At 41.0% G+C, this 14194-nt stretch overlaps 2 protein-coding genes across 3 annotated transcripts in view; one reads left to right on the top strand and one right to left on the bottom strand.

The window, feature by feature from the left end:
- The window catches only part of LOC106013173, a 12350-nt gene extending 6239 nt beyond the window's left edge, over positions 1–6111 (top strand). Inside the window, exon 3 of the mRNA XM_013088196.2 lies at positions 1407–6111. Coding sequence (XP_012943650.1) covers positions 2628–5351 — 2724 coding nt within the window. The 5' untranslated portion in view covers positions 1407–2627 and the 3' untranslated portion in view covers positions 5352–6111. The remainder of the gene's footprint in view (positions 1–1406) is intronic.
- The window catches only part of LOC101851896 (GPI inositol-deacylase), a 66695-nt gene that overhangs the window by 30521 nt on the left and 21980 nt on the right, over positions 1–14194 (bottom strand). For both annotated transcript variants that reach the window (XM_005108584.3, XM_035972472.1), the window contains 7 exons: positions 13558–13635; positions 13079–13131; positions 12282–12345; positions 11743–11823; positions 10454–10685; positions 9904–9973; positions 9203–9365 (listed from right to left, as the gene is read on the bottom strand). In XM_005108584.3, the coding sequence (XP_005108641.1) occupies positions 9203–9365; positions 9904–9973; positions 10454–10685; positions 11743–11823; positions 12282–12345; positions 13079–13131; positions 13558–13635 (741 nt within the window). The remainder of the gene's footprint in view (positions 1–9202; positions 9366–9903; positions 9974–10453; positions 10686–11742; positions 11824–12281; positions 12346–13078; positions 13132–13557; positions 13636–14194) is intronic.

Here is a 14194-nt window from a genome sequence, read left to right as displayed (position 1 = left end):
TGTGTGTGTGTGTGTGAGTGTAAGTGTGTGTGTGTGAGAGAGAGTGTGAATGAGTGTGTGTGTATATGTGTGAGTGAGAGAGAGAGTGTGAGTGAGTGTGTGTATATGTGTGTGTGCTTTTTGGGGTGGGTTGGGGGATATGTGTGTGCGTTTACGTGCCTGTGCATGTATGGCTCGTACATGTGACACGTGGTTACTAAAAAAGTAAAACAGACAAAAATTAAGCGTGCAAAGTTCAAGGGGTAAGTGGGAGCGCTGGTGTGGATTTCTTCTTATGTCACTATTTACTGTCGTCCTTTGCTACCCTCCGTCTTTTTTATGTTAGTGACTCTCTTGCAACTCTAATCTTCGGCACTTATATGACCTAACGTGCTGCAAGTGCGGTAAAATCTCTATCAAACCAGTCCGGTGTTGGATCAAAATTTGGCGTAATTGCCTCTTGTTTGCCCCTCAAACAACGCCCCCCCCCCCCCTGGTTAGTACAACACTCCGGAAGCCAAGACTAAGTCCGTCTTTGCTGGACCATGTTGAACAAGAATGCCGTTGCTTCGCTACGACAGGAAGTTTACTTTGCGTGGGAGGCCGAGTAGCAGGCCAAAACTCGGGAGGTTGGAGGCAATTACCATTAAACATCAAGCAAAAACTTTGGTTCCGAGCGATCAAACGACGAATTTCAATTCATATGGTAGGGCATGGTGAGGTGTGTGTTCTATAGTCCATTTTTACAATGGCAAGATAATCTCAGGGGCAGGACTTCAGATAAAAAGTCCATCTCCGATAATACTGAGCCAAGAGGGCGGAGAGGCATAAAAACGTTTTGTTTAGTTTTTAGTATTAATAAGAGTTTTACGGCACTTACAACACAAACAGGTCACAAAAGTGCTGAAGATTAAAGGTTTTTCTAGCAGTAATAAACAAATAAAAGGGAGGAGAGAAAAGGATGATAGATTTTTTTAATAGGGAAGAAGGAGCAAACCCCACCAGAGCACCCACAAACCACCCCCAATGAAAACGTTAAAAAAAATAATAATAACGTTTTTAAAAATGTTTTTAAAACCTTGAGTCTAACAACGAGCTGCCGTTAATGGGTTACAAACAGTATCAAGTACAAGGGAACAACAAATGACTGGCGTGAATTTCCATATCATTGAACATTCGGACTGTGAATTGGAAGAAAAATTATTTTATATTGCAAAAAGCGTCTTTTCCGCATGACGTCACGGTGACAAACACGTGGCCTCCACAGCGAGTGGACTAGTGGAGACACCAGATGTGTGCAATAGAGTGAAGTTCGGCAGGGGGTTCAAGTAGACTTTTACGGGTACATGTACTACAACCCTACAAAATCACTAACCACATTACAGCAAAGACAAAAGAACTAATCCCAGCCCTCATCTTTGTTTCAGGTCCCGCATCGGCAAGACGTGGACATCAGCGACGACGTAAATGCCACGCTGACACTAAAACCAAAGAACAAAGAAACATAAAAACAAACAAGTCAACGACCAGCGCACAAAGTGAACGACAGGTCACGCGGTCCACGTCAAATTTCGCCACACTGCGAGAGCCTCACAACAGTGCTGGGATCTCGCACTCTCAACGCGACCTGAGTGTCTGTGAGCTGGCTGCTCTCCCGGGGAGAGATAATCCGGTGCGCTAAACGCACGAGGTTCTCTCGGATTAATTCCGCTGCATGTGGATTATCGCAGAGCCAGGCGGCTGAAGGGGCGCTGAGGATCTTGACGCAAACGTTGGTGTTGTTATAAACAGACGGGAGAGGTCTGGTCGGAGGTCCACCGACCCATGGTTGTGAATGTGAGCCCGAGGGGAGAATTAGCAGAGCGTAAGGGTGTCCACATCAAATACAATTGGCTACTTTTAGTGGTTTTTCTCCAAAACAATTGGTCTTAAGTCTGAGTTTTCAAGACTTAAATTCGACATCTACTTTTGGTAGTATTCTGGGTTTTCTCAACTTCACAGAGACTACTACATTTAGCTGTTTTCTCATTTATGTAGATCTATGGAGGAAAACAGATTGTAGTAAGTCTTCCACTATCGGCTGATACTTCTACTGCATTTACAAAGCGGCGGTGTTTTAGCAGGCTTCTGTCAGATCAAATAACGCACTCTGGCGTTATGAACAATCTGAAAACATGGAACTATTATTATAATAATAATCGTCGGTGTTCGGCCACAAACAGCACAGACACGGTCTAGACCGACGGAGAACAGTCCGAGTACGTTAAAACAGACTATGCTGTGTGCACTTTGTGTGGCTGTATAACTAGACCGAGACGACTTAATAAACCCACTCCTTAGTGTCGAAACTCTTCACCACAGTTTCCCCAGATCAGACAACCAGCTTCGTACCTTTGAGAGGATAATTTCCGGACAATGTTTGAAAGGAAGAAAGGAGTCGAATACCTGCACCCTTGCTATTGACATGACGCACAGATACGTAACAGAGTACAATGTATACGTAAAGGTATTCAAATTCACAGAATAGCACAAGGCCATAAGAAATACTCGTGCGGTTTGAAGTGAGAAGCAGAATGTTTTAGACTTATTCTCGATCAGAACCGAACCAGCAATCCACCATTCACATCTCGGGGCCGTTCACCGTCAAGATGAACAAACACACGCTCAACTACCACACCCGCCTGCACGACTGGTACCGTCAGCACAGCATCCAACAGGAGAAACAGCAACAGCAGCAGAGTCTCCAGCAGGAGTTGGGCGGCGGTCTGGGCCATGGCGGAGTCCACGCTAGCACTCACAGTCTGGCCGTGGTGGCTCCAGCTTGTGGCACAAGCGCAGACCATGCGGCGGCCGGCGCCCATCTGAGCCAGGACAAGCTATACTTCATCAGCCAGTGGTGCTCCGAGGTCAACAAGACGCTCTTTCGTGTCAAGAGAAAAGAATCGCCGCCGCTGTACCGCCGTTGCCGGCTGGGTGGAGCGTCTTCCAAAGACCTCACTGCTTCTGGAGTGGGACTTTCAGGCGGTAAATCTACAGCGGATCCCAGAAGGGTGCGCTCTGCTGAAGTGTTCACTCTTGCAGGGCATTGGTCGAAACAGCCAAAACCTACGTTGAGCGGCGGGGAACTGTTACCTACCTCCAGCCAAGTAAAAATCGGAGGCGGCCGTGGGGGTGACTACAACAAAAGAGACCCTGCCAATCATGTGGGCGACTCCCGCGGAGTGGATCTGTGCGTGAGGAACTCCAAAGACAAAGACTGTCAACATGAGCCGCCCATGGCGAGAATCAACCATGACTCGCTCAACGTGAGGTCAAACGCGTTCATTCTGCGGCACCAGTACAACAACGGCCGGTACAGCAGGCCCGGGGGTGCCGGGCTCGTCAACGCTGTGCTATCCCCGAGAAGCAGCGCCACACAGCTAGAAAAGTTAGACAAAGAACAACGTGGGCTTCTCTACAACAACGACCTGCCGTCCGCGCGTCGCCGCGCGAAGAGCGCCGCCATGCATAGCACGCGCAGAAGACTTCACGGCATGGATGAGGAACAGGACGAAGAGGAGGAGGAGGAAGGTGAAAGGGATTACAGCAGAACAAACGGGGCGGCAAAGAGTGGAGAAGAGTCACACAGCAGCCACAAAGAGCTGGAGCGTCTGAACAATGCCAAAAATGAGGAGGACAGTCTCCGCCAGCAGAACCTCCGACCGGTTAGTTCAAGTCACAAGAGTCGTGTTGCGTCCTCCAAGACCAAAGCTTCCAGTATGTCAGACCTGTATGAGGAGGGGGAGGATGGTAACAGCACACTAGTCAGGAAGATCATTAACGTCGTGGTCACGGACGAGGCAAACGTTAATCCACAGCTGTGCAACGACTGTAACCAGAACTTGGCCGACAAAGCCGCAAAAGAGGCGGCTGAGAACGAGGAAACTGTGCGGAAAATTCTAAACGAAGAACTAGAGCGCACAAAAAGACTAGCAGAAACTGAAAAGCAAATTGACCAAGAAATCACCAAAGCCGAGGTAAACGTCAAACACGTTACCAACAGGCTCACTGAAGACTCCCTCCACTACAGCTCAGAGAGAGAAGCTCTCAGGCTCGTCAACGCTAACAAGAGCTTCACGATTCCAAACAATTTTGATGATCTCGAAGATGAGAGAAACATCAGTTTTGAGGACATCAATGGAGACGAGGACAAGATGTCCGAAGAAGTCAGTGATGACGCGCACAGTGACATTAACAGTGATGCATCATCACCTATAAAAGTCACTGCAGCAAGAAGAAAAAGTTTGGTCAGGATCAAAATTGAAAATGTGGACGATGAAAACAATGCTTCTAAAGAGGAAAGCAACACAGAAAACCAACAGCCAGCTGTTGTGAAGGACAGCAGGTCTCTCTCTGTCTCAGAATCCGATCAAATGGAAGCCCCTGACGTTGAGATGCTTAAAATAATACAGGAGCGGCGTGGCAGCCGGCGTAAATCCCTCAGCTTTGGCATCAAGCCAACCGTGGGCAACCTGTCCACATCCAACAGCCTCCTACACGTGCTCTCCATCGACGACTGCAAGATGTCCATGCGCTACAGCCCACACAAGATCCTGGAGGAGCACGAAGTCACAGACAGCCTCATGCTGCCTCTCAGCCAGATACTTACATCGGAGTACTTGAACTCCTCCCCTGAAAACAGCCCCAGAGAGACAGGAAAGGGCAACAAATATAATGATAATAACAACAATAACAACGGAGTAGTGGACAGTGCTCGTGCCTACGGCAGTAAAGCAGCCATGCGTGTGAGTGGCCAGGACTCCGGGATGACAACTCTGCGTACAGCATCCGCTCATCACGCCACCAAAACCAACAAGATGCAGTATCGGATCCTAACTGACCCCAATGACCCCGGCTACTACAAAAACATGCGCCCACAGTCAGCCTGCTTAGCCAAAGCCTTCAATACGCTCATCAATGACCGTACCATCATGCAGCGCCTGGGCGACCGGCCCGGCACAGCCTCGAATGCTAACAATGGGCGCAACAGGATAAGGAGCGCATCAACCAAATCCTTAACTGCGTCTGCTACTGGTAGCAAGCCGGCCTACGAAGGTCCGGTGTACCAGCGCGCAAACACAGTTCTCAAGAAACAGATGGAGGCGTTGCTGCAGCGACACAGCAGCCAGATGAAGGCACGCTACGAGCGGCTCAAGAACAACCCCACACCACACAAGAAGCCTCTCGTGCTCACCCTTGGCGTGCCGTCACTCAATGAGGAGGTCTCGGAAAAAAGTTTATCGCTTGAATCTCTGCCCCTGGTGAAAAAAGGCATTCTCAAAGACAGTCGAGAGTCACTGCTCAAGGGCAGCAGTGAATCCTTAAACAAGTAGAAGAAAGAAGATGCTTAATATGTTTTAATTATATTTACATATATAGATATCTAGCACTTGAAACAATTAAACTCCCTAAAGTATTTTCTGAACCAATCTAACCAGGAGAAACGTTTTCTCTGAAGGGCGCAAAATTGGATGAATTTTCACGAGAGACCCTGGACGTTTGTACATGAGCATTAAAACAATTGACAAATATATACTTTATTAATGTAACAAAATAAAGTGACCATGAAACCCAAGGATAACCTTTCTTGCTCGTGTACTGTGATCTAAACTGGAATGAACACACTCAAAGCATCAAGACCGAAAGAAACAAGTCTCCAGTTGACAGTAAAAGGACCAGGTGTAAGACTGATTGCGCGTAATCTATAATACATTCCTCATACAACGACGATAATAATCACAGCTGGTCAAAGTGTTGACTGTAACATTGTGTTGTATCAACTTTGTCTTTCAACCACAGATCGCGTGCTCTTCCTTCGTAGAAAAGTTCACTCAGAATTGCAGCAGAAGACGAGATTTTCCTTTAAATCTAAGAGAAGACAAGCACTCTCAATATGACAACACAGTGCAGAGAAACCTTCAGTCATCAGATGGAAAAAAGAGAAGGAGGATGAGCAAAACATCAGCTTGCATACTTAAAAGGACCTATGTTGTGTATGTAATTGATTATGGGACTGACAATGTGGATAAAAGCTTTAAAGGAAGGATGAAGAAAAATGTGATGAGTGCAATAAATAAATTATTCTTAAAAGGTGACTTTGTTAATTATGTTAAAATTTATATTTTTCATCAAGCCCATCTACCATACCTGCTGTAATTATTTTTCCTCTTCAAACACAAGAACACACACACACACACACTTAGCACACACAATTAACTCTAACACTCTATAAAATCCCAGAAATCGGATGAAAAACAAAAGATTACACACTTACAAAAGCTGTTGGTAAAATTATATCGAACAAGGTTGACATGCAGCCCTTTTTTACTCAAACTTCATAGTGTTACAAACAGAAACACAAAGCAAATTATATATGTACACACACACTAATGCCATTCATTCAGATTACTCCCGGTGTTCAACGGCTTTTTCCTTATTAGCATAGCTGTATAAGGAGCTTTGGACTCCATTAGAATTTCATATTAGAACTTTATCTATGCATAATGCAAAAATGTATGCATATCTAAAAAAATGTAACTTATCTTTAATAGTCTTGGAAACCCCAGGGCTATACATACATTTACGTACTGGAGGAAACAACTTTCTACATATATTAGTGATAATATTAATAATACTACAGAATTTATAGCTGTTTCAGCCTAAATATATGCAGTCTTCTGAGGCCTATAACAAAGATTAATCTTATCTCATGAACAGTAAATCTTGACTTCCAGCAGATCATGTCATCAACAGAGCATACGATACAAATTATGAATACTGCCAGTGGTATCCTTCAGTACATAATGACAGCAGCAGCTCTTACACAGAGATCACAAACCCCCACTCATATTCAACAAACCTAATAAACTTTTCCATTACAAAAACAGGGATACAAATCCACAGAAAAACAACTCACAATTTTTCTATTACCTTAAAGAACCTACCACATTTTTTTTTACATTTCTAAATGCCTTACAGCTCAATCCTAGGTTCAAAGACTACATCACTACACCATAAGCTGAAACTATATTCAAGATAAATATTAACCAAACCCAAGATATTGGAAATGATAATTTGAGCCAATACCACAACAAAGGAAACTCAGAAAGATCAATCAACAGTGTATTTTGTAACTGCTACGTGTGGAGGCACTTGCAACTCGTCTTTGAGGTTACCTGTGTAGCATGTACTTTGTGATGATTATTTTGAGGAAGGAAATAGTAAAGAGATAGCAAAAAAGACAAGTTCTAAACATTTCCATATACCTGCAATTTGTGTTTTTTTATACAAACTTTATATAGCGCCTAACCAAACATACTTGCAGTTATGAGTGACCCAGGAGTCAAACATTAGGTGACTTCTCCTTTAAAGTTTGGGGACATCCTCCCATATGGAGAGGGAGTTCTGACACGACACACTAGCAGAGGGGTGCAAACCCAAGAAAGGTCAAAAGTCTCATGGCAATGTTATGACACCTATAAAGACACTTTTCCAGCCAAAACTCTTTAAAAAGTGAGCCTGCCTTGGAAAAAGTTAGAATCAATCCCTTTCAATATTGAAGAAAATAATTGAGGAAATAATAATAACAAAATACCAAATATCATTTGTATAGCGCATACTTCCATTCAACAGCAAGCTTTATAATATATGTGCTTTACAATCTATATCATTACCCCAGCAGATCCAAGAACACTCAGAAACATTCTCAGTTTCCCAGGTTAAATACAATGCATGCGGTCCATTAAGCACTCAAACATCAATAAACTGACAAGACTGTCTTTTGCTAGATACCCATTCCCATCTGGATGAAGTGAAGAAAATTCATGTCAAATGCCCTCCCAGTAAATAACTATCTGAAAAACACACTGTCTTTTGATAGGAAAATTGAGACCTATACATAAAACCTGTTGGACTGCAGCTGGAAGAAGCAGCAGTCAACAGTCCCTGAGACTTAGCCCAAGGAATGCAGGAGAAGTTCAGCAGCAAAAAGGATTTTACAAATGTCTAAGCGGAGGGAAACAAATACAGCATGCAATGACAAAGACAAAGCTATTCTTAAATCAGGTAATTTTTCCATGTCTATGAGATGGTGAATAGTTTTGATTATTTATAAGGCCTGTAAATTATTTTCTTAAAATATTGATGACTGTGCTGCCACCCCACCAAAATCAGGGGATGGGGGCTCTCGTGGCCTACAGGTTAAGGTATTTGCCTCTCATTCAAAGGTCCCGAGTTCGAATCTGGGTAGCGACGGAAAAGTTTTCTTCTCTAAAATTGTCTCCTTTCACCTCCTTTCCTGCTCTCTAGCAATGCTCTGTCATCTGCTTTCGTCTTCTCTTTCTGCCCCCACTCCCTAACCTTTGGGCTCCTGACTCTTTTTCTACAGCCTTTCTACTGCTACTCCTTGGCTCCTTCTTACTGCTGTCTTCCACACCCCTGATCTTATGGTAGGAAAGATCTACACCTGGCCTTCTCGGACAAGGGCAATAAATCTCGGAGGTCCCATGTGCACGTTTAAGATCCCTTGGTGGTCTAAAATCGATAAGAGTAGGCTTCGGCCGCCACCCGGACCAAATTCAAAATTTCCTACCAACTGAAAATGTTTAATGTTTTCCGTGCGCTCATATGACCTTACGCAGTTGAGAGCACTGTAAAACACTTACAAAAAATCAAAAAACAAAACAAAAAAACTCAGGGGGTGTGTACATATAAATCAATAGAAACAACCTTTAAACAACAAATAAAACTGCAAGAATCCCAAAGGAGGTGCAACCTTCCAATAGTAAAACAATACACAGAAAAACTTCTGCTCTGTTGCACAAGTGTGATGTTTACTGTAATCAGTGCTTCTAATATAGACATAGCGTAAAAGTAAAGAAAATTCTATTCTGGGGGGGGTCTGAGTGTTAACATTTGTCTTTTTAGAGTTGAAAATGACATTTGAGAGTCGGTTTAAACAGACTGCCAACCATCCATAATATCTCATTTTTCACCAAGAGTTTATCTTGTTTCAGGATGTGTGAATTTGTGTAAAAATACGGAAACATAGAAGCATTTATAAAGCGTATTTTCTCAATTTTCCCCACCCCCTTCATCTGAACTTGAAATACAAAGCCTTGAGCTAAACCTCATTTAAAAAAACAAACCAAATAGACAAGACCACAGCCTCAGGGTCACAACTCACCTGGCCTAGAGTGTCCTGTGTGGCCACAATCAGCTTGAGCTTGTAGTGACAGTATGGGTGCAGGAACATTTCCAGATGGGGCTCGGAGGCGTCCAGTTGCCAGTCATAGTCAGCTGGTCTACCAGACTGTAGCTTCACTGGTATGCTGAGTTCTTTGCCATAGCTTAGGCAAAAAGAGAAACAGAGGGAGAGAAAAAAACTACTTTTACCCATCTGAGCTAAAATTCTGTAAACAAAAGTGTACAATCATTTTCAATACTCTGCACAAATCAAACTGATAACAATTCACATATATATATATATATATATATATACTAACACCATTGCCCATTACCACATCCTATCTCCCCATTTAAGGCCAAGCTCAAAACTTCTTACTAAAGGATACATCCAAGAGACCAACCATCAAAAAGCTGTCCAACTGACATCACTAAACCTTAAAAGACATCATATTTCAGAATATTTCACCTCTTCACACACCCCCACCCACCCCCCAAATACCTCAGCAAGACGAGCTGACTTCTATTGTACAACTTGAACTGATGTAAAAAATTATAATAGACAACATCGTCATGGGCAATCTGCTGAACAGGAAAGAACAAAATCTTAATAGACAGTTATCTTAAAGGAAAAAGGAAAAAACGTTTTTTAATCGAACATAGCTCCGAAAATACAGAAAATGATATCTGCAAAATTCTTACCCAGAAAACACATATGACTCTTCTTTGCTCCAAGGTATGTTCAGTCTCAGGATGCTGCCCTCAAACCCTTCTGTAAAAGCAGGTATATAAATTAAATTCCTCAAAATATTTATACATAACAATACACTTTTGTGAACAAGTATATAAAAACATTTCTGTGCATAATTAAATAATCACATTTTTTTCAATGCAGCTATATGCATGTCCAAGCACGCAGCATTAGACATCACTATATTTTTCAACTAAAAAAAAAAAAAGTTACGTTTTTTTTACAAGAATGAAAAACCTAGAATGCTGGTGATGGAGAATTCAAATAAGAGAATGACAAAACACACTTCCAGAATTTTGAGGGTGTCCCCAAGGGGACCAGTATCAATGAGGGGAACAAACTGTGTCATTTATTTAGTCTTTGGTTGAATAGAACAAAACAAAACAAAAAACCACAGGTAGCTACATCCTCTCCCTGACACACTTCAAGAATAAGAAGTAAGATTACATAGAAAGTTAGAGTAATCCAGGAAATGACTCAAATAAGTATAGCTAAACTCACCAGCATTGTGTCTTCTGCAGCCCATTGGCATGACTAGGGCCCTATAAGTGTTTGTAGGAAGAGACAAGCCAGCAAGATGCAAGCTGTAAAAAGCAGACCCATTTGAGATTTTGAGCATTGCAGCGCCATCTGTCGCAGACACTGGGTATGAGATTATGGTATCATAAATGTTTGGCATCTGAAAGACCAGGTGACGTTCATCACTGTTGTAGCGATCGCTTACGATGTCCACCTTTGTTGTCATGGAAGAGAGAAAAAAAATAATCAGTGATGGATATTCATTAAATTGTTTACAAAAAAGTGGTCGCTTTTAAGGACAAGCGGCCTAACCCACACTTCAGGCGTTTCCAGAAATCTTGACCTACACCAAAAGCGGGCATTGCCCTACCGATAGGAGAAGTTTGGTTTCATTGGTATGTATATTTGTTTGGTTTGATTAGAGAGAAAACTCTTCTTGTCTTTTAAAGCAACTTAACACAGGGCAAAAACTTTACCTTCAATCTTCTCAAAACAGCATTTTTCGGGATAGCCCCCTTGTGCGTAAAAGCAACCAACTAGCACCCATATCTGCTTTTGTTGCCATTTTTTTGTCCAACAGTTGCCAAAAGTTGCCACAAAAAATCGCAAAAGTTGCCATTAATTTTCAAGCTTTCAACTCTATGTGACGACATATATGGCAATATGTTGACAGAGGTAACTTAAGGTAAGGAACCAAAATTTCTTGTGCTCTGTTTTAAGCATCCAGATTATTATTTGTAGCCACACAGAGTGTATATACGTGAAAAATAAAGGATTCACAACAGAATTAAATCAAAATTAGAACAGCATATAAAAACTGCAAAAATTTAGCAAATTTTAATAAGGGCGTGAGTCCACATATCTGAAGATTGGCCGTTTTCACCCTTACCATGTGTAATTCAAGAAAACGTGCAGAATATTACATGAAAATTATGGAATCACACACAAGGGGCATGCCAGGGTCAATATGCTTTTGCTTGCATTTTCAGCTACATAAACAACCAATTTTCCTCTGAAGTAAAATATCTTAAAGCAAGGTAAGAGGCAAGTAACCAAATGACAATTCCATGCTGCCAATAAATAAATGTCAAGAAATGAGTGAAACCTTGTCAAAAAAATTTGATACCTGAAATCCCCTTCTCAAAATATAGGAAAAACAGTCAATTAACAATAGAAACAGGTCCTTATACACATATTTTTGCATATAGACTTAGTAGCACTTTCACTATAGGGCAACAGAAAAAAAGAATATTTCATCTTCTCAAATTTACCTTTCTTTGTCCAGACGGCACAATTATGACAATGTGTGAACGTGGAGTCAATTCAATGTCTTTGAACGCAATCCTCAAATACTGCAGATGAACAAAAGAAGCAGTGCAATCATTAGATGCTGTTGTTAAATTCATGGTTTAAAATTTATTTTCTTTCAGCACAAGCTAAAAAATGATACCAAAGTCAATAAAGAAACTCAAAACATTTTTAGAATACAGAAATAGTAAACATGGTTCATTCTTAAAGCATAATCACAACTTAATATCAAGTGAAGAATCCCATAATGTTTCTTTCATAGCATAATACTAACTCACTTTTTGACTTTATTTTAGGAGAACAACTAATGAGACAACTGCAGTGGAGCATTTGTGGAAAGTATGGCAGCCACATATATACAAGGCCAGCTTATACACATCCATGAAAAAAAAACTGTATCAAAACCTTGAGTAGAGCAAACTTCCTAAGGAGAACAGTACAAGACATTTGTATTTACGACTTCTGGTCAGAATTTTCAGATTAGAAAAGCTTCATGACTTACTCGAGTGTTAGAATAAAGTGGAGGTAAGAACCTGCTGCGGCTGGACAAACTTGTACATGTAGAGCTGAAACAACACAAAGCAGAAATAAAGTGAGAACATTATTAAGAAGAATAAAACCATGACAGTGACATTTGGGTATTCATTGTACTATGTTGCCATTCCTCTGTCTAGAAATTAACAGACTGAATAGATAATCTTATAGAACAGCAGTAATATTAGTTCAGTGATATGTATTAGAACTCTTTATTGCTTCATAAAAAGTGTTTCTGAAAACTATACTCCATCTGCCATTCAATCATAAGCGCATGTTGCAGTGACGTGCATGACTACGAGTCTAGCAAGGTGTACATCAAAGCCTGAGACAATATCTGAAGACAGGCAGTGTATATATTCAACATCGACAGGACTATGTCCTAGAGCCAAAGTATAGATGTACAGTACAAAGAAAAAACATTAAAGAACTGCTTTTTGTTTCTCTGGCCCCGATGGACTGTCAGGTAGCCACTCTTCCTTTTATTTCTTTTCTGAAAAGTAAAACATCATGATCAAAGATTGAAGTGAAAAGACGATGGAAAGGCGACGTGACTCAGATAAGTAAAATCAGTATATTAACTTGTTTTGAATTTTAAACAAACATTCAATTCTAATAATTGAAAGAAAATGCAAAGACTTTAATTCCTTTACATCAAAGAAAAAAATAAGAAACAAAGAGTGGAATACACACAGACAAACAAAAATAGTTATTTTCATATTCTTAAACCACCAAATCCCCTTTGTAGCTTCCTTCTTCATTCACCATTTCTGTTCTCCCTCTGGAAAGTCACAGTAGCAAATCCATTCAGGGTTGGTCTGTAAAATAAGACATGAAAATTATAACAAATGAAAGTCAAATATATTCACATTTCTTCAATTGACAGCAACTAATGTTCTTAATAAACAAAAAAATCTCGAAAGTGCTCAGAATATTTTGAAGAATTATTCTTGCCAAGAAGCAATAATAAAAATGAACATGGGACAGATCTTCATCCGTAACTATAAAGCGACTCCCCCCCCCCCCCCCCCCCCGACACAAGAAAGTAAACTAAGACACATCTTTACTTCATCCCACAAAACACTGAATTTTTTTTAAAATGCTGATCAAACCTCAGTTCATCCAAGTCTTATTAACAACAGCAAAATTACACAGATCAGCTTCAACTTTAAATATAATATCGTTATTTTTAGAAAGCTTTCAACAAAGTAGAGAAACAAGCTATCTAAAAATAGATTCATTACCAAATTAGTCTGGATAATAATTGAATCTGATCTTTCCTCAACCACCAAGGGAATTGAGAAGTATTGCGGGGCAGTGGTCTGAAATAGTAAAACAAATATTCAGAGAAAAGACAAATATTCAGCATCAATCCTTTAATGGGGAAGATATACATAAATACTTATAACAAAGTGGGACTTTGACACATAAAACATTTCAAATAATACAAAGTATGAAAGTTAAATAAAAAGGAAAAATATGTGGCTTAACCCTTAGAGCCCTTGCCATTGGTACACCGCTGGCGCATAAACCTGTCCGTATGCCTAGCCACCGGTACACTGGTGAACGAGACCTCACCCCTAACATGGCCCGCCTGAGACAAAATACTTACGGAAAACTGTGTTTACAACACAAGATTATTGATTTTTTAAAAGATCTTTCTGAATTAGATGCTGGTAGTGACAAGGACTACCCTGAATAGGATTTGAAATGTGATTCTGGCGATCATATGAATGTTAGTAATATATCTCTCAGGAGCTCAGGCAGAGGGGCACGGTAGCCCCAGGGGGTCAGGGCTCAAAGAGTTAAATTAATTCTTTATATCAGCCAATAGTAGAAAAACAATAGGAAAGTAGCAGAACAATATCTCGCTACTGATAC

The sequence above is a fragment of the Aplysia californica genome, unplaced genomic scaffold, assembly GCF_000002075.1.
Source record: "Aplysia californica isolate F4 #8 unplaced genomic scaffold, AplCal3.0 scaffold00701, whole genome shotgun sequence".
NCBI classification, from domain to species: domain Eukaryota; kingdom Metazoa; phylum Mollusca; class Gastropoda; order Aplysiida; family Aplysiidae; genus Aplysia; species Aplysia californica.
Note: the sequence above shows the minus strand (reverse complement) of the source record. Positions and strands in the feature narration are given on the sequence as shown.